The sequence below is a fragment of the Nomascus leucogenys genome, chromosome 16 (genome assembly GCF_006542625.1).
Source record: "Nomascus leucogenys isolate Asia chromosome 16, Asia_NLE_v1, whole genome shotgun sequence".
Taxonomy (NCBI): Eukaryota; Metazoa; Chordata; class Mammalia; order Primates; family Hylobatidae; genus Nomascus; species Nomascus leucogenys.
This window is the reverse complement of record NC_044396.1, coordinates 56,519,370-56,546,894: the sequence shown is the minus strand read 5'-3', so window position 1 is coordinate 56,546,894 and position 27,525 is coordinate 56,519,370. Positions and strand designations below refer to the sequence as shown.

General features: G+C 39.8%; 1 protein-coding gene across 1 annotated transcript in view; it reads left to right on the top strand.

The window, feature by feature from the left end:
* The window catches only part of DPYS (dihydropyrimidinase), an 83,297-nt gene that overhangs the window by 32,209 nt on the left and 23,563 nt on the right, over positions 1 to 27,525 (top strand). Inside the window, exons 5-7 of the mRNA XM_003256092.4 lie at positions 5,010 to 5,166; positions 6,600 to 6,741; positions 10,328 to 10,470. Coding sequence (XP_003256140.2) covers positions 5,010 to 5,166; positions 6,600 to 6,741; positions 10,328 to 10,470 — 442 coding nt within the window. The remainder of the gene's footprint in view (positions 1 to 5,009; positions 5,167 to 6,599; positions 6,742 to 10,327; positions 10,471 to 27,525) is intronic.

The following is a 27,525-nucleotide window of genomic DNA, read 5'->3' as shown; positions in this document are numbered from 1 at the left end:
TTAGATTTGCTAAGATGATTAAGACAATTTCAGATCTCAAGCAGCTGACAGTAAACTGGGCTAGATTGTGTTTGTTTAATGTGTTTGTATATTTGATTTTCGTTTATTTGATTTGATTTCATTTGGTTTTAGTTTTGCTTATAGTTTTACTTAATAGGCGTATCTTTGTAAAATGAAAAGTTCTCTTGCAGAGAGGTGTAAACCAAAAATAAAATTCTAAGGCCCCTTAACCATCTGAATGGACCCCTCCTCTCAGTCAAGGCATTCCAAACTTAACCTGAAACACTGGTTCAGGCCATGCCGGGAAGGGAGGGTTGGACATGCCTCATTATGTCCTCCTCCCTTTTGGAATTCAGGAAAAGCTGACCAGCATTTAACATCAACACAGACCTTAAGTCTAATAAAAACCATTTACAATCTATTCTCTCTGAAGCCTGCTACCTGGAGGCTTCATCTGCATGATACAACTTTGGTCTCCACAGCCCCTTATCATAATCCAAACATTTCTTTCTATTGATAATAACTTTTTCAATCAATTGCCAATCAGAAAATTTTGACATCTGCCTATAACCAGGAAGCCCCCACTTTGAGCTGTCCTGCCTTTCTGGACCAGAACAATGTATAGCTTACCTGTATTTGATTGATGTCTCATATCTCCCTAAAATGTACAAAACTAGACTGTGCCCCAACCACCTTGGGCACATGTTCTCCAGATCTCCTGAGGGCTGTGTCACAGGCCATTGGTTACTCATATTTGCCTTAGAATGAATCTCTTCAAATATTTTACAGCGTTTGACTCTTTTTGTCAACAGAGGCTTTGGAATTCCTATTTTCCATTTTATGTAAACTGTGTCTCCCATATATTCCTCTTGTGTTTTAAAAGATGGGGAGAAAAATCCACACAGGGGCCCCTCTCTTCCCAAGTAGTCACGCTGAGTGTTGCTTGGCAGTGTTGAACAAGAATACACCAAATTTCATTTACTCCGTGCAATGAACTGATGCTTAGGCACTAGTGCTGTGGGAAGAATCAATGTGCCACTGAGTCAAGGTAATTTTGAGTTTCAAGTTTCCTTTCTTCTCCTTTTTTTTGGAAAGAGTCGCGTTCTGTTGCCCAGGCTGGAGTTCAGTGGCATGACCTTGGCTCACTGCACCCTCTACCTTTTGGGTTCAAGTGATTCTCGTGCCTCAGCCTCCCAAGTAGCTGGGACTACAGGTGTGCACCATCATACCTGGATAATTTTTTGTATTTTTAGTAGAGATGGGGTTTCACCATGTTAGCCAGGCTGCCTTTCTTCTTTCTTGCATATGAACATCAGAACACTCCATTGTCCTTTAAATTTAGAACAAGATAATTTACATTTCATCCAATTGCATAGCAGTTAAAAGCTAGCCATTAAAAAAATAGAATTGTGTGGCTATCAGGAAACTAACATTTGTGGAGTGTATGAGTTTTCTATGGCTGCTGTTGCAAAGTGCCACATACTGGGCTGCTTAAACAACAGGAATTTATTTTCTCACAGTTTGGAGTTTTGAAGTCCAAAACCAAGGTGACAACAGGGTTGAACAGGGTTGGCTCCTTCTGAGAGCTGTGGAGGAAGGATGTGTTCCAGGCTTTTCTTCTTGGCTTGTAGATGGCCATCTTCTTCCTGTGTCTTCACGTTATCTTCCCCTATGTGTGTCCAAATTTCCTCTTCTTATAAGAACCACAGTCTTATTGAATTAGGGCCCACCCTAATGACCTCACTTTAAATTCACTACCTCCATAAAGATTCTTTTTCCAAATACAGTTACATTCTGAGGTACCAGGGGTTAGGACTTCAACATGTGGATTTGGGCAGAGGACACAATTCAGCCCATAACATGAAATGTCTCCAGGGTCCCAGGAAGATTCTGGGTACTTTCATAAACATTAGTTTATTTGACCTTCACAAAATTGCCGCACTAGAGGGACACTGTGATCCCATTTCATAGATGAGAAAAACAGACTAAAAACAATGACTTACTTCGTACAATGTCACCAGCCAAAAAGTAGCAAAAGCAGGATTTGAACCTAAATCTGTATGATCCATTCTACCAAGCTGCTTCTATGTATTTTCCTTCTCAATTCTTTTCTTCCTTTGTAAATGTAATGTTTTGAATCAAAATAAAGTCCAGGAAAGTTTGGCTCTGTCCTTTCGGCCAGGAAGATTTATTTCTATAAATATGTTTGGCCTCTTATTTAGTGGCCAGGGCTTTTGCTCCTGGATGCCTTTGCTTTTTCTCTGCATCTTTCATCCTTCTCTAGCAGATCTCAGGACTCAATATTAAGCGTTGCTTGCAGATCCAGACAAGGTGTTAACATCTGCTCTATCACCGTCTTCTAATAAATGGGTTGTCTGGTCAGTGGAGAGTTTGGATTGGTTTGACCTGCTTCATTACTGGGAAATCTTGAGTATCTCTCAAAGGGTGAAACTCCTTTAAGTGGGAGGTTGCATCATAAAGGGCAGAATCTTTTCTTTGTTTGGGTTTGAGCCAAAAAATGGAGAAATAAGGAGAGAACATTTATGGGTAGAGATGATACAACCTAATGGGAAGCTTGCTAAGACAGTGGGAGGAGATTAATGATGAAAATGTTCTTATCTCCTAAGAGTTGTTGAAACCCTCCAGTTGTGAATGTAATCAGAATAGTACCAGGCTGAAGACAGATAGAGCACTCTTCATTGCCAACCAACTAAGTGTAGTAAATGAAACCAGTAAGTGAAATTGGAAAAATGCTCAGCCACATCCACAAATAGCCTGTGGTTGACTTAAACATTTAGAAATACATGCTCTTTCCCAAGTAATAAAAAATGGCACTTTTCCTAGTAACATAGTGTATATGATATGATATTATAATACTATGACTGTAATTCTGGCTGTACCACTTAGTGCCAGTGTGTGTTGGGCACATTAGTCTCATTGAGCATCAATTTTTTCATCTGTCAAACCAGCATGAAGGCGGCTATGAAGGTCAAATGAGATTGTATTTGGGAGCCTTGCAAACTATAGAATGGTATGCGTGTGTTAGCTATTTTTTTTGTTATTTTATTTTTAGCCCAAATCTAACAGAACCCATAATTATGCTGAATTATCCAGTTTGATTATCCAATTTACGGATTATCCAGGCCTCCTGTTTTCCTTCCCCTTTTTAGTTCTTGCATGCTTTTTAGTCCTTTGAAAATGTCTTAGAAATAGTGAAATAGGAAATAGAATATGCAGTTAGGAATTTTTACTTTTTAAATTTTATTTTGGATATTAACAGATACTAAATGGGGAGAAAATTGAAAGTAGCCCAGTTAATGAAGAGCTTGTTGTATATACCACTAAAGTGGCCTGTCACATTTTAAAGGAGCTAAGCCCTTCCAAGGAAATTACCTGTCATCTGGTTTCAAAACAGTCCTGGCAGACTCCCGGTAGATGCTGACACTTAATTTTTCCCGAGTGCTGTTAAAATTGTAGAACTTTTGGAACTATATTCCCATATCACCTTGATGGGCCAAGTGATTGAATAGAACATGTGATAAGGATCTTTCCTCAATGATAAAGCACCATGGAAAATCCTCAGTCAGCAACTTGTAAAGTGATTGCAGATCAAGTCTCTGAGTTTTCATTGTCCAAGCATCTGTAAGACGTTCCCTTGGAATAGGAAGGTCTCTTCATACTTGCAAATAAAATATCGTGTCCATCTTCCCAGTTCTCCAGTAGATAGTACATTACCTCTTCATTCACTAAAAATGATTGCTGCTTATTCTATATTTAGAAAGAGTTGCTAATGGTGTTTCTCCTTTTCTGGGGATAGGGCAGTAAGAATCCGAATGGGGACGGGATTTATCCAGTAGGGTACATCACGGAAGCAAAGTAACTTAGCCATGGCTAAGTCCCTGGGGGATAACTTTTATTGATACTTGGTTACTTAAGAATTGAAGTTCTTAGGCTTCGATAAGCCTTGCTTTCATGGTTTTTCAAATTCCTAAGCTAGCTAGTGGAAGATGGCTAGTTTGGAGAAGGATCTATGAAATAATAGGGTGCTGTGTTCCAGTTTGATATGACAGACAACTGGCGGCCATCTACTGTCAGTACTCTCTGAGGAAATCGTTAATTTCAGTTATATATCAGGATTTTAACTAAAACGCAGCATCTGATGAACCAGAGTGAACTAATTTGGTATGCCAGCATCTCTCTACTGTGCACTCTCCTTAATGATTGCCTGAATTTGATCAGGTTGATGCCAGCAAACCTATTATTCTGACAAATGCTAATCAGAGATAGGATTCTGATTTTAAATTCAAATTCACTGTGCACTATTAACTTTTCTAACATCGTACGCTTTTTCTGATGGCCTCATTTGCATGGTTTTTAAAATATGCATTTCTGGCTAAGACTTTATTATCTGAGTGTTCTTTCATTTAATACAAGTTTTTTGAGGAGTTCTTTTTTTCAAGGGCATGAAAAGATTATCAATTGATTTGCGGCAGAGATATGCTGTGGTTGAATTCCATATGACCTAATAATTATCTGTCATCAGGGTAGTAAAGCATAAAAGTTAGGACCACTGGAGTTAAATTCTGGGTTCAAATTCTACCTTCTCCACACCACATGGAGTGTATGTAATGTAAATGTAAAGAAGTTATTACTCCATAGCTTTATTTTTATCTTTTTATGGAGATAACAATAGCATTTATCTGGTAGGGTTTTGGAGAAGGTTTCATTAGAATGGCTCTTATACCAGCCAGCTTTTGCTAGGTTATATGGCCATAAAAATGGATCTAAAATATGAATAGCTTATACTTACAGAGGTTTATTTCTCATTCATATTTATGTTCATCATGGATTTTTAAATCCTGTCCACAAAAGTAAATTATAGTTTGGGATTCTGCTAAACTGTAGATATTACCCTCTGCTAGGGCAGAAAAGATTGATATTTATGTGTTTGTCATATGGTCCTCCTAAGAATAAATTAAAGTGATGAATGCTTCTTTTAATCTTTCCAGGGAAGGTGGTCTATGGTGAACCCATAGCAGCCAGTCTTGGCACAGATGGCACTCACTACTGGAATAAAGAATGGCACCATGCAGCCCACCATGTCATGGGTCCACCTTTGCGACCAGACCCCTCAACACCCGACTTCCTCATGAATCTGTTGGCTAAGTAATCATTTTGCCAATGACTGGGAAGTGTATTGCCAAAAGAAGGTTTGGGTGGAGGGGAGCTCGTCCTCCTATCTGGACCCTCCACTAACCTCCCAGTATTCTCTTCTACTTGACCTGTCAGGCCCTGGGTACCCCTCACCTGCACAGCAAAAAACACTGACTTAATTATGCTATGATATGTTGTCAAAGCCTTTCCTAGACTCACAGAAATCAGATCATTTTCACTGAAACTTTACTCTTTTCTGACTTTTTTCATCTCTTATTGCCCAAACCCAGAGCTCTTCATTACGCCTTACTTTTTATCAGAATATTGTTGAATTTTTTTCTATGCTGATATAATATGGGAACTAGGTTTTTGTGTAGGTAACCCTGTTACTTTCTGGGAACATATGATCATTTTTCTTGAAAATTCTACCATTCCAGGGCCAGATGCAGTGGCTCATGCCTGTAATCCCAGCACTTTGGGAGGCTGAGGCCAGCGGATCACATGAGGCCAGGAGTTCGAGACAAGCCTGATGAACATGGCAAATCCCCATCTCTACTAAAAATACAAAAATTGGCTGGGCGTGGTGGCTCATGCCTGTAATCCCAGTTACTCGGGAGGCTGAGGCAGGAGAATCACGTGAACCCAGGAGGCAGAGGTTGCAGTGAGCAGCAATAGTGCCACTGCACTCCAACCTGAGTGACAGTGCAAGACCCTGTCTCGAAAAAAAAAGAAAAGAAAAAAGAAAATTCTACCATTCATGGACATCCCGACACTCCCCATTCACAGATACTCAGTCTCAAGCTAAGAGTTTTTCATGACAGACTGTACAAGAGTTCATTTACCCGTTCTTTTCAGCTTCCTTCCTCCTTCATGATTCAGCATCCCCAAGTTTACTCACAAGTCAATGCAGGATTCCTGTCCCTGGTAATATCAGCATCCCCAGCCAATCTCACCCTCTGTTGATCCCAGTGTGGCTGTGTGGCTAGGGACTGCCCCGGAGGGCCTGCCCTCCATTCATGAGGATCACCGTGGTGATGTCTTTGTGGATGGAGTATTCTGCTCACAAGGAGTTTTCTCTCACATATTTGCCGGTGATTCTGAAGTTACCTTCATCAAGTACATGTAACTATCCATTTCTAGATGAGAAATGGAGTCTCGGACAAGCTCATATCACAGAGCTAGTAAGTGACGGAGCTGAGCTTAGAACTCAGGTTTCCTAACCCGTCTTGCACCATGCTTCCTATCAGTGTGTCCTCTGAAAGTGCTTCCTAGAATAGAGATAGGAGAGGGATGAAATATGTTCTTGAAAAAACTGCTCATTCTCCATTGCATTTTTCTGACTTCAATTGAGAAGGGAGTCAGGAGATTAGGAAAAGTTATGACAGTTTCCTCCTAACGTATTCTGTATACTCACCCCATCACTCTTGTGTTTTTTTCTTTTACAGTGATGATCTAACCACAACAGGGACTGATAACTGCACTTTCAACACCTGCCAGAAAGCTCTTGGGAAGGATGATTTTACCAAGATCCCCAATGGGGTGAATGGTGTTGAAGATCGGATGTCAGTAATATGGGAAAAAGGCGTGGTGGGTTTCACAGGTTCCAGCCTTGCTTTGCCTAGTTCGTCAGCCAGGATCCTGCCCATCTGAGGACGAGAGTGGCACAAATTTTCATAGAGAAACTTTTTGATTGTTTTTACTAGGGAGGATACTAGGAATGCAATACTATCACCTCCACCACCATTCCCTCAGTATAGCATCAGCAAAGAAATAATCTTCTCTGCGTAGTTTATTTTAGTTTAGACGATGCATCACACCATTTTGCAGAGACATTAGGGGATGAATTAAGATTGCAGACAAAGAGGGTTATTCTTGAATTCTCTGAAATGGCATAGCCCTTCTGCTTGATTTCTCATGCTCTTGAATTCCAATGCCTCCTGTGTCATTGGCACAAATACTTGAAATGATAAAAAATACACGAAGGGGCAGGGTTCAGTAGCTCACAACTATAATCCCAGCACTTTGGGAGGTGAAGGCAGGTGGATCACTTGAGGTCAGGAGTTCAAGACCAACCTGGCTAACATGGTGAAACCCCATCTCTACTAAAAATACAAAAGTTAACCAGGCATGGTGGCACGTGGCTGTAATCCCAGCTACTCAGGAGGCTGAGGCAGGAGAATTGCTTGAACTTGTGAGGCAGAGGTTGCGGTGAGTCAAGATGGCACCATTGCACTCTAGCCTGGGGCAACAAGAGTGAGACTCCATCACACACACACAAAAAAAATACACAAAGGGTATTCATTATGCTCATACCTCCTTTTCATGAAATTTGTTGATGTCAGTTCTTTTTTTTTTTTTTTTTGAGACGGAGTCTCCTTTGTTGCCCAGACTGGAGTGCAGTGGTGCAATCTTGGCTCACTGCAACCTCCACCTCCTGGGTTCAAGTGATTCTCCTGCCTCAGCCTCCCAAGTAGCTGGGATTATAGACGTGCACCACCATGACTAGCAATTTTTTGTATTTTTAATAGAGAGGGGGTTTCACTATGTTGGCCAGGCTGGTTTCAAACTCCTGACCTCAGGTGATCCACCCGCCTTCGCCTCCCGAAGTGTTGGGATTGACAGGCATGAGCTATCGTGCCCAGCCTGATGTCACTTCTTAAAGAATCCTTGGATATCATATTTTTTAGATTGCTGTATGAAGTCACAAAAGTAATAATTTAAAGTCTGGAAAAAAATTTAAATGTCCATGACTAGAAAATTTCTCCCTGAGGACGGAGAAGAATCACATCACTAAATGTCTGCATGTTAACTTGTCCAGCCAGTTGACATGTGGAGCTATGAAGACCAGCAGAGGGGACTTGCCTGGTTAGACTTCTGGTCCAAGTGTCATGCCCTTCTCACCCATCTCCTAGGATGCCTCCCTCAAATGACACATTGATTATATCTCACACTTCAGAATCCTCTTCAATTGCTTTTACCCTACACATACCACCTACTTCTAACTCTAATGAATTATTCACCAAGTCTTGTCAATTTTATTTCCAAAGGGCCTCCTTATTTCTTTCTTCGTTGCTACCATTCTAGTTGGAGGCTCATATTTTGTTTGGACCTTTGCAGTAATCTCACAGCTGGTCCCCATCTCCAGAGTCTCACTTGCTACAGCGTATTCTTTACTCCAGTACAAGAACTCTTGTTCTGTACTGAGAACAGCTGACAATGCTTTTATTATTATTTTTACAATATTATAGAGGGAGGATAGGTTTTGAATGGGAGTTCTCATTCAAAAATAAAGTTCTGTTTGTGCTACTGTTCTCTCAAAAACCCTTTACTTGTCTCCATTACTTATTGGATGATAGTTGATTCATTAACTTACAATTAGATCTTCAAAACATCTCTATAGCCCCTTCTGCTGATTATTTTCCTCACCCCCTCTTCCTCCACCCCAACTCTAACCATTCCAGATGACTTCTCTTCACTTAGATTTTCTTGATAACAGTTCAAGCTTCCACTTGAACTTCTGTTATTACAATGAATATCTTTATTATAGCAGATTTTCATAATTTATATAGTTCTCTGGTATATAAATGGCTTTACAGTGACTGAATAGTTCTTAATAACGTATAGAAAACCATGTCATTTTATGAAACATTAATATGGTTTACTTATAGGAATATTACTTTCAGGTGCTGGTTCTTAGTCATTTTTAAGGCAAGCACTCTTTGATAATCAAATAAACCTTAAGTACTCTCTTACCACATAAATAGGGATAAACCCCTAATACTTTTAAATTTTATTTTAGAGGAGCCACATCCCTCTGAATTCTGTTCATATTAAAATCTCTTGCAATAGACTATCCATAATTGTTGGTTCATGTAAAACTTCAATTGCATAAAATTGAACCTCTTGAGTTGATTTTTTTATCTTTTCAAAAGGATTGCATCTGGGTGTGGTAGTTTATGCCTGTAATCCTAACACTTTGGGGAGGCTAAGGCAGGTGGATTGCCTCGGCCTCCCCAAGTGTTAGGATTACGGTTCCAGACCAGCCTGGGCAACATGGTGAAACCCCATCTCTATAAAAAATTAGCCAGGCATGGTGGGGCATACCCCACCATGTAGTCTCAGCTATTAGGTTGGTGCAAAAGTAATCACAGTTTTTGCCATTAGAAGTGATGTCAAAACTGCAATTGCTTTTGCACCAACCTAATGCTTGGGAGGCAGAGTGGGGAGGATCACCTGAGCCAAGGGAGGTTAAAGCTGCAGTGAGCCACAATCACACCACTGCACTCCAGCCTGGGCAACAGAGTGAGACCATATCTCAAAACAAAAAATTTAAAAAAAGCGTTGTCACCTGATTCAAAAGTGTTGTCACCTATCCTCATTCTATAATATTCTTTAAAAAATAATAAAAGCATTGCCAGCTGATTTAAAAATGTTGTCAGCCGGGTGCAGTGGCTCATGCCTGTAATCCCAACACTTTGGGAGGCCAAGGAGGGTGGATTACCTGAGGTCAGGAGTTGGAGACCAGCCTGGCCAACATGGTGAAACCCCATCTATACTAAATACAAAAAATTAGCCAGGTGTGGTGGCGCATGCCTGTAATCCCAGTTACTTGGGAGGCTGAGGCAGGAGAATCACTTGAACCTGGGAGATGGAGGTTGCAGTGAGCCGAGATCGCACCATTGCACTCCAGCCTGGGCAACGAGAGTGAAATTCCGTCTCAAAAAAAAAAAAAAAAAGTGTTGTCACCTATTCTCACTCTATAATAGTCTATCTAATGTCTACATGATTATCTTGTAAATCTTAGGTCTGTAATAAATGAGTCAGATCATAAATGTGGTATTGTCAGACTTTAAATGAGAATTGAAAATACCATTACCAAAATTTAGCTGTCACCTATAACAATTTTTGTGATTCTAGGATGAATGGGAAGAATTAGTGTGGATGCTAAGTAGTGGGATTTTTGAAAAGTCATCTTCAGGCTTCCATATGTTACCCCATCATCTCCATCATTGGCATTATGACTGTTTAATACTTATCAGCATCCTCAGATGCTCTACAGTATAAGAAATTAGGTGCAGTTCTGTTTGTTTAAGAGATGCAAGTCTTGCCATTTTACTGACAGGATACTTTTTAGTATTTGATCATTAGAATGATTCTTTGAATTGCTTTACAGCATAGTGGTAAAATGGATGAAAACAGATTTGTGGCAGTTACCAGCACAAATGCAGCCAAAATCTTTAATCTCTATCCAAGAAAAGGAAGAATAGCTGTAGGATCAGATGCTGACATTGTTATTTGGGACCCAAAAGCCACAAGGTAAGCCTAAGTTCTTGTATTCCTTGGCTTCATCGTGGAGAAAATGCACTAACTTGCAAAGAAATAATGCTTTGGCATTAATCAGCCATTTCTCCTTAGATGACTTCTTTAGCTGTGCTCAGGTATTTTGAGCCTGTACACAAGATAAAGGTTTTGATGTGCAAATATTCCTTTGTTTTTCTTGGCATAGAGGATGCAGAAGTTGTGTTGCATTCTCTGACAATGGATCTGTATATAAAACCAATATGAATTTACCACTTTAGCGCCTGGCAAATGCCTGAGTTCACATGGAAGAAAGGTACAGCGTGACGAAGGAAATAAAAGGCTTAGTTTGAAAAGGGTTGAATTGAAAACTCAAAATAATTACAGCCTTTTTAAAGCTTTCAGATAGAAAAATTCCAGCACAAAGGATGTCACTTTCAGTTAGCCAAATTTTCCAGTTGAGTTCATCTTCAGCCTATCATTCCCAGTAGATTCCAGCTTTTTGTTTCCAATTTCCATAATTCTATGTTAATATTGCAAGTCTGGCAAATTCCACCAACTCAGGAAAGCAGTCAATAGTGGCTAGAGCTCTGTTATTGTCTCCTTATAGGACGTTAGCACAGGCAACACCTGCAGCCTGATTTGTGTTTTTCATAAATTTTGCAGTTGTAGTGAAGAAAATCCCATTAAATGCTTTAATAATCTATATGTATGTGCACTTGCATGGACTTCTGTCTGCTTGTACAGGCATTTATTCAAAGTCTGTTAGGGTTTTTATTGTAGTAAGAAAAAGTCTACAGTTTCTTGGGCTAATGTTGTCACAAAGGCCCAGCTTCAATTGAAGTGCTCGTGGGTTACCTTTGGGAAAACGATGATCATTTGAAACACTAAGGTACCATCACTGTAAGCCTAAAAACAAGCCCCAGATATTCCTATAGGAAATCCTTGTTTTTTTCCACCTGACGCTCTCTGGGCACCCACCGTTCCCACTCAGGGACCAGTTCACATGGTTAGCAGGCCGTAGTCATAGCAAGCAAGCAGCCTTCAGTTAAACACCTCAGCATATCACCTCATCACTGGTTAAGATCCATGCAATGCCATAAAGGGTGGTATACACATCTTATTTACATAAATATCTTAAGATAACAACAAGACACGGTTCAAGGTCTTTCTTATGTTAATAAGGAACTATTGCCCATTTAAGGACTAAATATCTGGTTGCATACAAAATAATTACATGCGAAATGAAGACAACTAAAACCAAATGTAGGCAGCTTCTCTACAAAGCTAGAAAAATTGTGCTTGGAAAGGCAATGGAAAAAAAATTGCTTGGATTTTGATTGTTCTGTGGCTGAATTGAGCATGCTGTGTTTAGAGAACTCCTGATATTTAAAATATCACTCTACAGAGGGCTGCTGTACACCCAGCAGGGGCCTGCCCGGGGCCATCTTGGCTGTAATTCAAACAATTTAGGCTGCTTCAAGGGCTGGGACCAGGCAGACCTTTTGAAATAACTTGCGGTTTAAGGAGATTGTGAGCTTTAATCTGAAAACCTAGAAATTTTCAAAAGGGCGAAAACTATTCTGTGAAAGAAATATTTCTGAAAAATGGTGTTTTTGAAGCATAACATCAGGGAGCATCACACTAATGTTAATCATCAGTAATAATCTGTACGTCACAGCTCTCGTGGGTGCTTAAAATGTTTTGGTGTCTTAAATGTGATTTTACCAGGAGAGACAAATATTGATTACCTTATGACAATAAGAAAACTGTAGCTGTACAACAAACTGTGTAAGTGACAGGTTTGCTATGAGAACACTGACCTAGTGACTTTGACTTCATAAACTTGGATGTTTCTTCATGAGGTTCAGTACCAGGCTGTCTGCTGATAGCAAAGCAGAGCACTTTATAATATTCTTGATTTTTCATATTCCATGTTGTCTTCCAATCAGGTGGGCCAATAACTAAAAGCATTTTTGGATTTGATTTCATTCTCTGTCATTCTTTATCAAAGGTGAGGGAAAAAATGAAAATACTTTATTGTGTGGTGAGACTCTCCAATCTAATTCTTAATAATATGGAGAATCTCAGGAGGCCATTTGATGTGCTGCTTCTTTTGAATCCTACACCTGAGTATGTCCAACAGGGCCCAGCCTGGCAAGCCCTCGTCTGCCGTTTTAATTTCTAGGGATGACACCAGCTCAGGGGTAGAGCATTGTCTTCCCTAGACAACTGGACAAAGAGAGATGACCTGAACCTAAGGTTGTGAATAATTCACTTACTTTATTTACCACATATTGCTGCTTGGAGGATATTTATAGGCTGTGATTATGTCTCTTTGAGTCATGTTTTTAGACTATATAAATTTAGACCACTTTCTCACAAGTTTTGCTACTGATTTCTATAACATTGTCTTGCCCTTCCTTTCCTATTCAGTTGTTTCAGAATAGCACATAATGATCCAGATGTGTAGATTTTTTTTAAAGATCTATATATATTACCTGCTTAATTTCCCTCATTTCTAGTCTAAGAATAACTAACTTAAGGTCAAACTAAAAAGATCCTATGTTTTGACATTTCTTTCTATCACTTTCTCTCGTAAGTTCTTTCACATTTCTCTTTTTTTTTTTTGAGTCGCCCAGGCTAGAGTGCAGTGGCGCGATCTCGGCTCACTGCAAGCTCTGCCTCCCAGGTTCACGCCATTCTCCTACCTCAGCCCCTCTAGTAGCTGGGACTACAGGCACCTGCCACTATGCCTGGCTAATTTTTTGTATTTTTAGTAGAAGTGGGGTTTCACTGTGTTAGCCAGGATGGTCTCGATCTCCTGACCTCGTGATCCGCCTGTCTCGGCCTCCCAAAGTGCTGGGATTACAGGCGTGAGCCACCGCGCCTGGCTCTTTCACATTTCTTGTATGATTTCCATCCTTCAGTTTATGAAGGACATTATTTATCACATTAATGATCAAATATATTTATCACAATAATAATAATAGAAAATTAAATATTTACATTCTTCTATATGTGTCTTTTGGGAGAAAGATACATATTCTGCATTATCTTACTAGTATGAAGGCTTCTTTATCTATGCCTGCTGATTGTGTACACCTCAGTGCCAGACATAAGGAAAACTAGCATAGGCCCCAGAGCCTGATGTGTAGGTTCTGGTCCCAGATCCATCAAAGGCCATTTAAAGTCTCTGAAAATCCACTCTCTCATATGTAAAATGGGATCATTAAGAATTGCTATGCCTACCTCATAAAGTTTTGGTTAGAATCACATGAGATACATGTGAAAATGCTTTGTCAACTAAGAACATGTTACACAAAGACAAGATATGTATTATTATGGTTATTTTCTACTTCTCTAGTTTGACTAGTTTCATTCTTTGCAGGACATTTTCATTTTTAGATGTTCTCAGCTATTTTGCCTGTGATCAGAAGGCAGATGAACCATGGGGTTCTATTTGTCTGACTCTAGATCCTTTTAAAAAGCTGGTGACCTTTTTGTTTTTCTTTTCTTGTTTTATCTTTTTTTTTTTTTTTTTGAAAAGCGGAAAAATATTCTCAGGGTATATTGAATTGATTGAACCTCCTTTGGATTTCTTTGACTTATTTGACTTACTCTATATCTTGCTTCTTTAATCCTTTAACATTTTCCTCGAAACCATCATCAGAATATTTTTGCACTATCATTATTCATATTTTTCAGTTACAGAATGTGGGAAAAAGGAGAGAAGGGGGCTGTTGAAGAGGAGGCTTCATAGAATAATGAATCTGGAAGAATTCAAGGAGAAAGCTTGTTTGTTGTGGTTCACGTTAAAAGAGAGAGATCGTTGCAGAAACTGTATGCTGAGCCCTTATCTGGGTCGATCACAGCACCACCTTTCTCTATTCTTGGCCTGGTTGTTATGAGAAAGTTGCTCATCTGGGCTGGCTGTTCCCGACCAAAATTTATGCTGATGACCTCAACTAGGACCTTTCTGAAGTACAATAATATTTTTAGCCTTTTCTAACTGTCCATGAATCATCCATAGCTTTCCACTGTCCTTAGACACTACCCCTACCATCGTCACCGTCTGCCTCTTCTCACCTTGCAGCCCGAGTTCTACTGAATCCCGCAAACCAACTTACAATCCCGTACCACAATCTGTCTTCCTTTTCTTTCTCATTAATATTCTTAAGGTCTAGTTCCATTTTTTAAAATAAATGTTTTATTTTAGAATATTTTAGATTTACAGAAAAGTTGCAAAGATAGTATAAGACACTCCTATGTACCCCACAGCTGGTTGCCACTATTATTATCTTACATTAGTATGGTACACTTGTCACAATTAATGAACCAATATTGATATGTTATTATTAACTAGAATCCATGCTTTATCATATTTCCTTAGTTTTTGCCTGTTTTTTCCCTTCCGGGATCCAACATTACATTTAGTGGCCATGTGTCCTTAGGCTCCCCTGACTTGTGACAATTTCTCTGACTCTGTTTTTGATGACCTTGACAGTTTTGAGGAATATTGATCAGGTATTTTGTAGAATGGCCTCTGTTGTGATTTTCCTGATGTTTTTCTCATTATAAGCCCCGGGTTGTGGGTTTGCGAAGTAAAGAACCATTTTCATCACATTGTATCAAAAGACATACTGTGAGCATGACTTACCACTACTGGTGTTGACCTGGATGAACTGGCTGAGGTCGTATTTGCCAGGGTTTCTCCACCATACAGCTGTTTTCCCCACCCCTTTCCATGTTGTATTTTCTGGAAGGAAGTCACCATGTGCAGCCCATACTTAAGGAGTGAGGAGTTATGCTCTCGATTTTTGTTTCAATTGATCCTATATGACACAGGCCCAGCTTGGTTCAGCATAGAGAAGAAGCACAATAAATGTTGAACAGGTGAATGAGAAGGATGCGGCCTTCCACACTGCATGGAAGATTGGCGGGACTAAGAAATAGCATAAAGGAAAATTAGAAAGATTTTATTCAGCACCGGCTATGGCGAGAGGAAAAGTAAGAATAGCACCTTCCCATTTCATGCTTTTTACTTGCTGCATGTGATCAATAAATGACTGTGTTAGAAGGATGAGTGGATAAAGATGAATTTAAGTAGAAAAGATTTTCCAAGGAGAGGAGGAAGAACTGTCTTGCTGGTCTTATTTTCCTTAAGTGCCCCTTCATTTTTTAGGTTGGGAGCAATGAGTTTGTTAAGCAGATCTCTTAGAGAGAAGAAATGAAGTCACCTTTGTGTGCTCCTTCATTCACAAATTCACTCTGCATAGGAGCACCTCGGCAAGCCGCAGGCTGAGGGTCAAGCTTATACAACAGCCACACCCTGCCTTTAAGAAGCTGACAGTCTAGGAGAGGAGAGGAGATGTAAAGTCAAATATTCTCAGCCTAAGAAGGGATGGGTTAAGAATATCACACGAGAGGCAGAAACAAGATGACTTAGAAATTCAAAGAAGAAAGATCATTGTGGAGTTAGAGCAGTCATCGACATGAAATCATACGAGAGAGGTGAGTAGATAACGTGGCCCTGTGAGTCAAGACTAAACATGGAGGTGAGATAAACCAAGGCATTGATAGGGGGTTCTAGGAGGAAGCAGTTAAGGCTGGGGATTGCACCACAGAGAGAACAGCTTCAGGCTGTAGAAGGAAATGAGAAGGTGAAGAGGTTGTGGCTGTCTCCACTTTTAATTGTGTTTATCACAGACAGAGGCAATTTTAAATAGAGTTCACCTTGTAGAGAAGTGTTATTTAATCAAATGAAGAAATGAATATATCTATAGGATTTTTTTTTCCTTCTTGCAATAAAGGCCTCCCTTTTAAATTTTACCTGCCTGATTTTAACATTAAATGCAGATTGGTAATGTGCAGGCTTTTTGTCTCACACCATTAGATGTTGGCCCAAATTTTCCTACAAAATTTCCTTAAACGGTTTTAGCAAAAATAATTGCCCAGCCATCTCGTTAGTATCTAACAGGAAAGCAACAAGCATTGCACCCTAGATACTGAAGGGGGCGCCCACAGCCCACACTGAGCTCGGCTGGCCCCAGCCAGGCCATTCGAGCTGCTTGCTGGTTATGCAAGAAAAAGCCAGCCTCTGGAGAACGGATGCATTTGCTAATGATTTTTGGCTTCATGGTACATAGATGTTTTCGTTTTTAAAATTCTTGTTACTTATTAATGGCATGTAGACGTAAGTATGCTTGCCACACAATCTGTAGACTTAAAAATGGACCACGTTAAAGTTACCAGGGGAAACCAGTGGAAAGAAAAGCAGGGCAGCCATGCTTATTTTTTCCTTTTAAATCTGTAAAAAGCGAGATGATTCCAAGGTGAGGAATTTGACATATGGTGATGGATGGCGAGAGAGAATTGGGAGTGGGCGTAGTAGGGAAGGTTTGGACATCCTGATGAAAGATTACCTAAGACGTCACTAGCCTGTAAAAAGTTCCTGCAAAAATCAACTGCAATAGCTCTTCTGTGTCATTGCACAATAAAGAACAAACTGCATTTAGTGTAAAGGGAGCATTCACCTTTTTCGGAAATAAAAGAGCCTGCTGTATTCAGCTTGACGGCTCATTGAGCCGGTGTCTATTGCTTATGACAAAAGTATGTGTCCTACTGCTTCACCACTTGGGTCAAAGTTTCAAATTTAAGGATGTTTTCCGTGTCTGAATGTTTGACCCATTTCTGTAGAAGATCTTGGTACTTAGAGTCAGGGGAAGAAATCAGGAACATGCTTTTTATGTGATGTTAAGACAGAATCTTGTGGTGTCATGTGGTCAAGACAGAGATCAGCCAAATTGGCCAACTTGTTAAAAATCTCATTAGAGAGAGTGACATGTCAGTTACTTGCAAGCCCATAGCTGCAGCAGTAACTCATGTTCTGGCAATTTAAAACCATCCTTGGAGCTTCAGTTCTTTGGTATTCATTAAATAGCACTTAGTTACTATGGTAACTGTCCCTTTTCAGTATTTATGAGCTACAGGATATCTCACAAAATCTCAAGCACACAAACACACAGCAAACACATTGTGTGTACTGGAACATTTAATGAAGACTTCTAGCTGGACCGTATTCTGCAGAGCAGACATATTTTCATTTATTATTTTTTAACTCAATTATGGCAGGCTTTGACCTTGAATACACCATTCTTGAAGGCATTGTGCCATCTTTCCTGCTTAATTTCTTTCCTTTTCTCATTGAAGATAGAGATAAATGAATTTAACTTTACATTCAGTGAAGAGTAATGGCTTGCGGCTTATGCTGGTGCCCTTCTGGATTCTAGAGGAGGCCTTTTGTGTGAAATAAAGCGGGGGAAGAATGACTGTCATCCTTGGGTGGTAGGGATTGTAGGGCGTGGGGAGGGAGGAGAAAGGAGGAGTCAGGTACCCTTTGGCAAAGAGCGACGGTTGTGGCTTATTAGGATAGCTACATCACCAGTGACTGTTTCACAGAAGCTATATGAGGCATTTTCCCTTGAAGTTGCACATTGTGTATCCTCTGACTAATTTGTGCGTTATAGTCCTCCTCCTCTTCCTCAAAGAAAGCGTGCACACACACACACACACACACTCACATGCACATCAGCACAGCAGCCTGTGTTCCTGCTCATAATAGTTGATCGGCCTAAAGATGCTGCTTTTCATACCTGTTTCTAAGAGTGTCTGTCACTAATGCACCTGCCACTCCCCACACCCACAAGCATCCCAGTGTGCATTGTGTGGGTCTTGTCATGGGTGCATAAGTGGAAATGAATATGATTTATGCCATGATTTGTCACTGTGATGTCTTGTAACACAATATCAGGGCCACACCATGGTGTCAGGGCTGCTGGCTGAGGTGGCTCAGGTTGTGCTTTTGCAAAGTTACAGGGGCACTCTTCACATCATAGTTACCACAGATGTATGTGGATAGATAGGTAGCTAGATATAGATACAGGTAGTAACTATGCCAGTTTTCTAGCATATGATAGCAAAGCACCTTGAGGAACAAATATCTTTTGCTAATCCACACAAAATCAAACCTGCCGTCTGGGCTATTGGGGGGGCAGTACCATAGAGTGAAGAGAAAGGCTTTGGTGATAAATTCCTAGTCTGCCACTTATGAGCTGGGTATGACCTTGGGTATGTCATTTAGTTTTTCTGCATTTCAATTTTTTTATTTGCAAAAGGGGCATGATGATGATATTTATTTCCTAGCTTTGTTGTGAGTTTTAAGGTAGTGTCATAAGATGCTTGGAACATAGTTAGTGTTCAGTACCACTTGGCATGTAGTAGGTGGTCAGTTAGTGGTAATAGTAGTAGTAGGTGGTCAGTTTGTGGAATGAGTGGGAGCTCTTATTAGCTATAGCTGTGAGTCAGAAATCTTTGTATAATGACTAATTCAGACAAAACCAAAAGATACTAGAATTATATTTCATATAAAAACTCTGTCTCCCAGGTTTCTTGCACACCTTTAATTTTCACTACTAAATTTCAGAATGACTAAAATTAAGAAGCTTGGTTGGATTATTTTGGCTAAGATAGCCTGAGCCTCCAGAACTGACACCTTTTAAAAATTATTAGCAGTGAAACTGTTAATAAACAAACCTCCTAAGATTCATTTTGTGGCCTTCAGAAGACATTTGCTTTAAAAAAAAAAGTTTGGGCTATGCATGAAAAAAGCTAGCATTATTGATTACATATGCATACAATTTTAACCACTCTTTATTCCAAGTTGTTTATTTAAACACATTTTTATGCAACTGAACCTTTCAAGTGAACTAGAAATGATTTCTAGGGACTTCACTACTAATAACTGCATTTTCCCCCAAATTATAAAAGAAAAGCAGCTTAGAAATGAATCACAGTAACCCATTCTATCACTGATCATTTGGCTTGGCCAGAGTAAGCAGTTTCTTTTCAGCATTAGCACTGGGCAAAAACTAAGCACCAAGCAGGCTGTGTGAAAGGCATAGGCTTTCCTAACTAAGCACCTGCTGTATTTTTCTTCCTACCTGACATAGATTCTATGTTTTTATATCTTTGACATCTGCTTGTATTATTTACAACTGTATCCCTAGGTTTAAGCACAGCTCCAGGTATATATAGAAGCTCAATAGTCATTTGTTGAGTGAAGGAACCAGATACTAATGGACAAATGTGTGATTTAACATTTTTGTCTGAACTTTATCTGCCCATGGAAACTGGTTCAAGAGCCATGTTTTACATTTTTTCCCCCTTTGAATTAAAGAGAAGAGAATTCTTCCCCAAAGCAGTGCTTGACAAAGATGCATTCCAGAGACAGTGGCTAGTTAGTGTCACCAGACCTGATCGTGAATGTGGTTTACACCAGGTCAGATCCTTCTGTGGGTCAAACAACACTGTTTTTTGGACTCAGACTCATCTGTAATTCTGGCCAGTTATTTTAAAATTATGGCCATTGGTTATGGAGGAAACAGAGGACAGAGTGAAAATGGCTCAAAAGAAATTTAATATCAGTATCTGAAAAGAATCCCAGGGTCCTTATATTCTTATCGTACAGCAAAGGGCCTTGTCTTCCTACAAAGGCCTTAGAAGAAATCGTCTATAAAAATGGTCTCCTCCCTCTAGAAGACTATAGTGGAAGTCTATTTGGAGGCAGTGAGTAATTCAAGGAAGGGCCTGCATTTTAATGGCCTGACCAAAACACCAAAAAACTTAAGCTGATTTACTAATTTTTTTTTAAGAGCAGAGGTTCTTAAAGCATGGTTTCTGGACTAGCAACATCAGCATCATCTGAGAATTTTTCAGAAATGCCAACTCTCAGACCCTACCCCAGAGCTACTGCCTCAAAAACTCCTGTAGTTGGTTCCAGCAATCTAGGTTTTCCCAAGCCTCCAGCAGCTTCTGATACACACTCAAGTTTGAGAAACACTGGTTTAGAGTCATAGAATTAGATAAGACTTTGGAACTAAAAAAGTCCAATTAGCACCCCCAAATGGAGTTCTCTATACCTTTGCTTGATTGCTGCTAGTTTCAGGGAACTTAGTACCTAACCGAACATTCCATTTCTTTCTGGGATGCCTGTAATTATGAGGACATTCTTCTTTTGGTTGCATTAAAAATTATCTCCTCTTAGCCCTTCACATGTTTAGCCTTTGGAATTATGCAGAATATATCTACATTCTCATATGATAGTCCTTTCATTTATTCATTCAAATGTTTGAAGAAAGTTATTGGCTCCAAGTAAGCCTTCCCATCACCAGATATGCACTCCCAGGTTCTTCACCAGATCCTTAGGCCCATGAGTAGCAAAATCCCAATGACCTGACCACTCCTATACCCACCCTTCTCTTGACACACACTTGTCCATGTCTTGCAAACATGTGAGTCCCAGAACTAGACATGTTCCTGCCTGTAATACCATCAGAGCAGGAATATCTGAGGCTGATTAGTTTTATAACTAAATGCAGAACTTTGCATTTTTTTAAAATAACATTTTCCTTGAATACACCTTGTACATCCAAAACAGTAATTGTGAGCAATTGCATGAGGTTTGACTATCTTACCACATTTATTCAGTGAGTAATTAAAAAACTTATATTGGGTCTTCTCTGATGTTTATGTTAAAATGACTAGGATTATAGTAAATGGTCGCTTTCTGTGTTTTAAGTCTCTTTGAGTAGACAGTAATTTACAACGTCCATAATTTTTTTAAAAAGTACAATATTTAACATAAACAAAAGGTACAAAGAGTACTATAGCTAACACTTGTGTATTAACCTTCCCAGGCCTGTCTCCTTCCTCGTCTCAACAACTACCCAATTTGATGTTTATAATTTCCATGCATTTCTTTCTATTTACTATATATAGGTGCATTTCTAAGGCATGACTATATATTTACATAATATATATTATATATAATTTTTGTGTAGTCTTAGCTTCATATGAATTGTACTATATGTATTGTGCAACTTTCTCAACATTATAATTGTTAGATTTATCTATGTTGAAATGTGTAGGTTTGTTTTATTTATTTTCACTGCTTTATACTATTATGCTTTATGAATATACCATAATTGATGATATATTCTTTTGCTGGTGGGCATTCAGGTCTTTTGCAATTTTTCACTATTTCAAACACTGTATATCTTTGTATATATGTGTGAGAGTTTCTCTGGGGCATTCATCTGTCCCCTGGTTTGTTTTATATGAAATGCTCTCACATTTTCTCGATAGAAACGTATAAATTTATGGGTCTTTGCAACTAAATGCAGAAATTCCCATTTCTCTCTATTATGCTCTTATCTTGTTCCACATTCATTTATTCAGTCATTACAAACCATATCTTGGGCCCTGCCATGTGCCAGAGACATAGTAGGTGGTGGAGACAAAGTGATTAGGCATAATCCCATTCTTTACCAGGGTGGTAAGGGCATGGCCAGCAGAGAAGTGGTGGCTTTTGCTTTTTGACCTAGTTGTCTTTTGAATTGTGATTCTGATGGTCCAGGTACTAGCTCTCACTGCCAGAGTAAGCCCACCAATCAGAGGGTTCTCTGACCAGATCTACCACACCAGAGCCACAGAAACAAAGCTTATAGGCCCTGCAACCCTGGCAGGGGTGGGCCTAGAGCTGGAATACGAGTGGGGGAGGAAGTGGAGACAACAAAGCTCCAGACCCCTTCCAGTCCCCTGAGGCGACACAGCCAAATATTCACCTATTTGGTGACTTGAGTCTGCACGTATTTCATCATTCTAACTGCACACACAATGCTTGAAATATATAATATTGGCACCCACCCAAGACACATGCATATAGACATATAACTGTTTCCTATTAATCAGTACCTCTCTTTATAGCCACGTTTTCACAAACATTCGCATTGGCCCTTGATTTCCTGAGCTCATCACATAGAAGCTAAGATCTGTGAATCTGAGGTCAGTGCTTTCTTTCTGTGCTCCAGGGCAACAGATTGCGCATTCTGTCCTTGGTTACAAGTGTGCACTTGGCAGGAGCGTGGCCTGCATCCCTGCAAATCTGCCAACGCTCCTGGACATCGGTTCCAAGCATATCCTGCTGGCAGTGGGGCTTCTTTGAACACCAGCAGGCAGTTGACTTCTAAGTTTAAAAGATTTCATGTACCTGCAGAACACTTCCTTGGTGCCCTCCCAAAAAAGTGGCCTGTGCAACCCAGAGAGCACATGGGAAGGAGAGTCAGAGTACATTAGGTTTATTTCGCAGCTGCAGCTGCAGTCACATTAAACTTATTGCCTAATTTCCTTTGTCTAACTTGATTTCTCTTGGGCTGGGAGGCAAATAGATTGATATTGTTTTTTTATGCTGAGGTTATGTTGCCTGAAGGAAATTTTCCATTGGTTCACTATGCCTGCCTTTAGTCCGGTAACTGGGGCCGCGTGCTGTCTGGGCAAGGAAGGGCCTCCCCAGATGTGCTCTCAAGGCCAGCTGTCTGCATGGAGGAGGCGCCTCCTGGAGGGGGTCACAGGGGCTGCCCCTCCTACGCAGGGTATTGCTGAGCATTTGTGCTGGGCTGTCAGCTCATTTCTCTGTCTGTCTTCTAATAAATAGCTTTGTTTTATTTTTTCCTTTCCTGTGAAGTCCTTTTCTCCCTGTTTTCTCTATCATTTTGTATATTTGCAATGCTCTTTCCCTCTCCAAAATTTCTTAAAGGTGGTTTCTTCACGTTTTTGTTATATTTTCTTCCCGTGAACCCCCCACTATCATCCTGTGCTATGATTGTGCCCTTTTCTTCTCACCAGGGAAGAGAAATGTTCATACTTTGCTCTCAGTTCTGTCCTCCTACCAGGCGTTTATTTAAGAGAGTTAAGTTTCTGGAGGCAAAATAATGAGAAGGCAATTTACCCACAAGAAAAACAAATGGAGCCTTTGTCTGTGTAGAAGGATTGCTGAATTCCTCACATGGTGGAGGCTAGGGGGTTGAGGACAAGGTTAATCAGTTATCTGAAAACATATATTGATTGCATGTTCATTGTGTGTAAGAAATGTGTGAGAAATTACGAGTACTGTGGGAGACATAAATATAAGGTGTAATACCTGTTATCAGAGAGGTTGCATTTTGGTGAGACAAAGATATAAACATAGTGAAGGATAACTAAGTTTCGGAAGAGAAAAATATCAGCTCAACACATCAGTACCAGAGATGGAGGAGGTCTCACGTGCTGGTCTCCTTGACAAAGGAGTAGTCCAAATAATTGTCCTGAGTTGAGGTCGTCTGTGAAGACTTCACGGATGACTGATTTGGGCTTGGGAAGGGGCTTTGCACTAACCGAATCCTTGGAGGTGGCTCTGGACAGGTGGATGGGGACAGTAAAGCCATCCAGATGGTGGAGTCAGGGGCAAATGAGGAAAATGGGAAAGATGCAGTCATGGGATAATAAAAACTGGAGAATGAGAGAGGGTTCAGGATGGGAAGGAGTTGAAGATGAGATTTGTCCTCATCAGACTGCCAAGGGCTTTGAATGTTAGGTGAAGTATAGCAGATTTTATGTGAGGCAGCGTGAGCTATTGAATGTCTTTGAGTGAGGGTTTGAGTTGATCCAAATCTGTGCTTCCCAATTTGCCTGGCACCAGTAGAAAATGGTGTTATTTGTAGAGTACATGGCTGTAAAGAGAAGGGGCTTTGGAGATGGGGAGGAGGATGTAGCATAACCAACTCACCCTGGTTTGCCTGGGACTTTCCCAGTTTTAGCACTGAAACTCCCATGTCCTTGGAAACGCTCTCAGTTTAAGCCTACGCTGTGAATGTCACTCTAGGAGGTTGCTTTTGGTTAAAGGTGTTGGCCTAGGATCTCTACACCTACCTGATCACCCTAGGGTCTGAGGGTTTTAGTCTTGTGTCTAGGCCTGTCGGCTGGGGAAATCTGACTAAATCGTATTTTAGGGTGATGAGTGTGTAGGATGGATTGGACTCAGGGAGAATGGTCAGGAGGCTATTGTAGGAGTCTGGCCTGAGGGGATAAGTCAAGATGAGAGCAAACAAGACGAAGGCCTGGAAAATGGGGAAAAAAAGGAGTTAATTTAGGTTGGTGAACAATTGGAAATGGAGTGAAAGAGAGGAGTCAGAAGTGACTTCAAAATAACTGCAGCCTTGCTCATGTATGAACCAAGCATTTATCGAGTGCCAGCTGGATGCAATACATTGTGCTCAAAGTTGAGTGAAAAAATTATTACCCTAAGGGAACTTAGGATCTAATTAGATGGATAAGAAACACCCCAAATAACTCAAATAACTATAATGCCAGGTAAAAGATTAAGCCCAATGGTTAAGGGAGATGACATTTAGAGCCAAATTAGGCAACTGTATTTGAATCTTAACTGTGCTGGTACTGGCTGCAGGACCTTGGGCAAGTTACTCCCCTCTTCAAGGCTCTTTCCTCCCCAGTAAAATGTAGACATGATAATAATTGTAGCAACTTTTGGGGCTTGTTGAGAAGAGTTAATACCTTTAATATGGTGCCTGGCATATAGTAGAACTTTAAAAAACATTAATATCATGATCATGTATCAAGTGATAAAGCACTAGAGAGTTATACACTAGTAGGGAGATACCAAAGTAAATGACTTTTATAATGTGGGATTCTAGGAAAAAAAGCTTAGAAAAATTCAACAATTAGCCCAAATTTCAGTTTGTTTTGTCAATCACAGTTTCATCCTTGTTTATACATTTCCTGTCCTGCATATTTAGTTTGTATTTTTTAAATATTTTTTTAATTTTAATTAATTAATTTATTTCTCCGTCACCCAGGCTGGAGTACAGTGGTGCGATCTTGGCTCATTGCAACCTCCGCCTCCCTACTTCAAGCAATTCTCCTGCCTCAGCCTCCTGAGTAGGTGGAATTACAGGCGTGCACCACCACCCCCAGCTAATTTTTGTACTTTTAGTAGAGACAGGGTTTCACTATGTTGGCCAGGCTGGTCTTGAACTCCTGACCTCAAGCAATCCGCCCACCTCGGCCTCCCAAAGTGCTGGGATTACAGGCGTGAGCCACTGTGCCCGGCCCTGCACATTTAGTTTGTGACTGGCATGTTGGTGAGGCACAGTGGTAACCACAATTTTAGTAGAATGCCCCTTAGACATTTAATTTCACAGGGCCATTAAACATGTTTGGCTGGGCGCAGTGGCTCACGCCTGTAATCCCAGCACATTGGGATCACGAGGTCAAGAGTTCGAAACTAGCCTGGCCAACATGGTGAAACCTCATCTCTACTAAAAATACAAAAATTAGCTGAGAGTGGTGGGGGGGCGCCTGTAATCTGAGCTACTTCGAAGGCTTAGGCAGGAGAATCATTTAAACCTGGGAGGCAGAGGTTGCAGTGAGCCAAGATCATGCCATTGTACTCCAGCCTGGGCAACAAGAGTGAAACTCTATCTCAAACAAACAAACAAACATGTTTGGAGGATCCAAATATATTTTAGAATCCTTTGATTTTAAAGGCACTCTGTCTGACAGCATGGACTAGTGGCCTCAAGGAATGACTCTATATAATTTTTTAAATTAGGTCCTTAATTTAGATTTCATAGTAATGGGTAACGTAAAGCTTTAAAATTTTTTGCTATTTGAAAACTTAAAATCAAATTTCTTATTTTTCCGTTGAATGGATTACTAAAATTACTGTTTCAAAGGGTACAATCTTTTGATAGAGCACAATCTCTTGCTTTTCCTTTTATTTTTGCTACTTTTGCAGGTAAAAATTGTTAACTTTCAGCTATGAATGACATACATTTGAGCACTAAGGAAATTGAACACTTTTTCATGTTTATTAGTCATTGAGGTTTTTTTCTTATGAAGAAATATCTGTTCATGCCCTTTGTTCATGTTTCTTTTGGTAACATAATATTATTTGTGTCTTTATTTAAATGGTCTGTCACATTGCTTGCAAAATCCCTAAGGCTCTTTTGAGAAATAAATGCTATAGTTACATGAAAATGTTTTGTATGAACTGTAAGGTACTACAAGCATGTTACTATTATTGAAACATTGACTTTGTTCACTAAGTTATGTCAGATTCATATTTATAACAGAGAGATTCTTCCAAATGCAGAAATAGCATGACTAGGGTGTGAGCTCAGATTTTTATCTTCATTCACTGCTGTATCCCCAGCACCCAGAACCGTGCCTGGCACGGAGTAGGTGATCAATAAATGCATGTAAAATGAATGCGTGTATGATAAACCCATTGAATGGTAGGGATTTTCTACATTCTTCCACCAAGATGACTTTTTTTTTCCTGTCTTAAGCCAGATGTGAATAGGGTTGTGTATAGTTCGTGGGCTAGAGCTATGGAATAGTGGTCTTAAGATTCTGGACACAGGAAACCCATTTCTTAGAACCTAACTTTCTTTATGGTAACATTTTAAGCCTAGTTAGTATATTATTCTCCCTCATTTAAGAGAGAAACCAGAGACAAGAAGAGTTTAATGATCCATGAATGATTGTTTTGTTTTTAATACAGCAGTGTTTCCAATTCCTAAAATATGGCAAACCTTCTTTTCTTCTCCTCTCATGCCTCATTTGTTGTTTTTCTGTTACCTATGAGAATAAATTATATGCACGGCCTAAAAGAAAACATGACAGCTTGCCTTCAATGGATTCATTTTTTGGTTGCCTATTTTTGGGGAAAGGTTTTGTATAGAAGTTTCTGCTAATGAGTATAATCTCCTATGTAGACCTAAATTCCACTACTCACAGGTACGTGGTACCATCTTTTTTTTCTAATGTTTTCCTGTTCTGTTTTTATCCCTAATTATCCTACCTCCTGTTATGTTTTCCTTTTAAAGTACTTTAGTATTTCTGGAAGAAGAGGGGTTAACATTTTATATAAATGTGCATTTAGCTCTAGCCTTGTGTTCTGGATGGATCACTTATAGTGACAGACACTATACCATGGTTAAGCACTTAGTATTTGAGTCATATACACTCTGAGGTGAGTTACTTGGCTTCTCTGAGCCTCTACTGCTTCATTTATAAGTATGAAAAAACTCTGCTTCCATAGGGTTAAATAAAATAATGAGGATTGAATAAAATAATGTATGAAAAACTTCTCACATAGGGTTTAATAGCATGCAG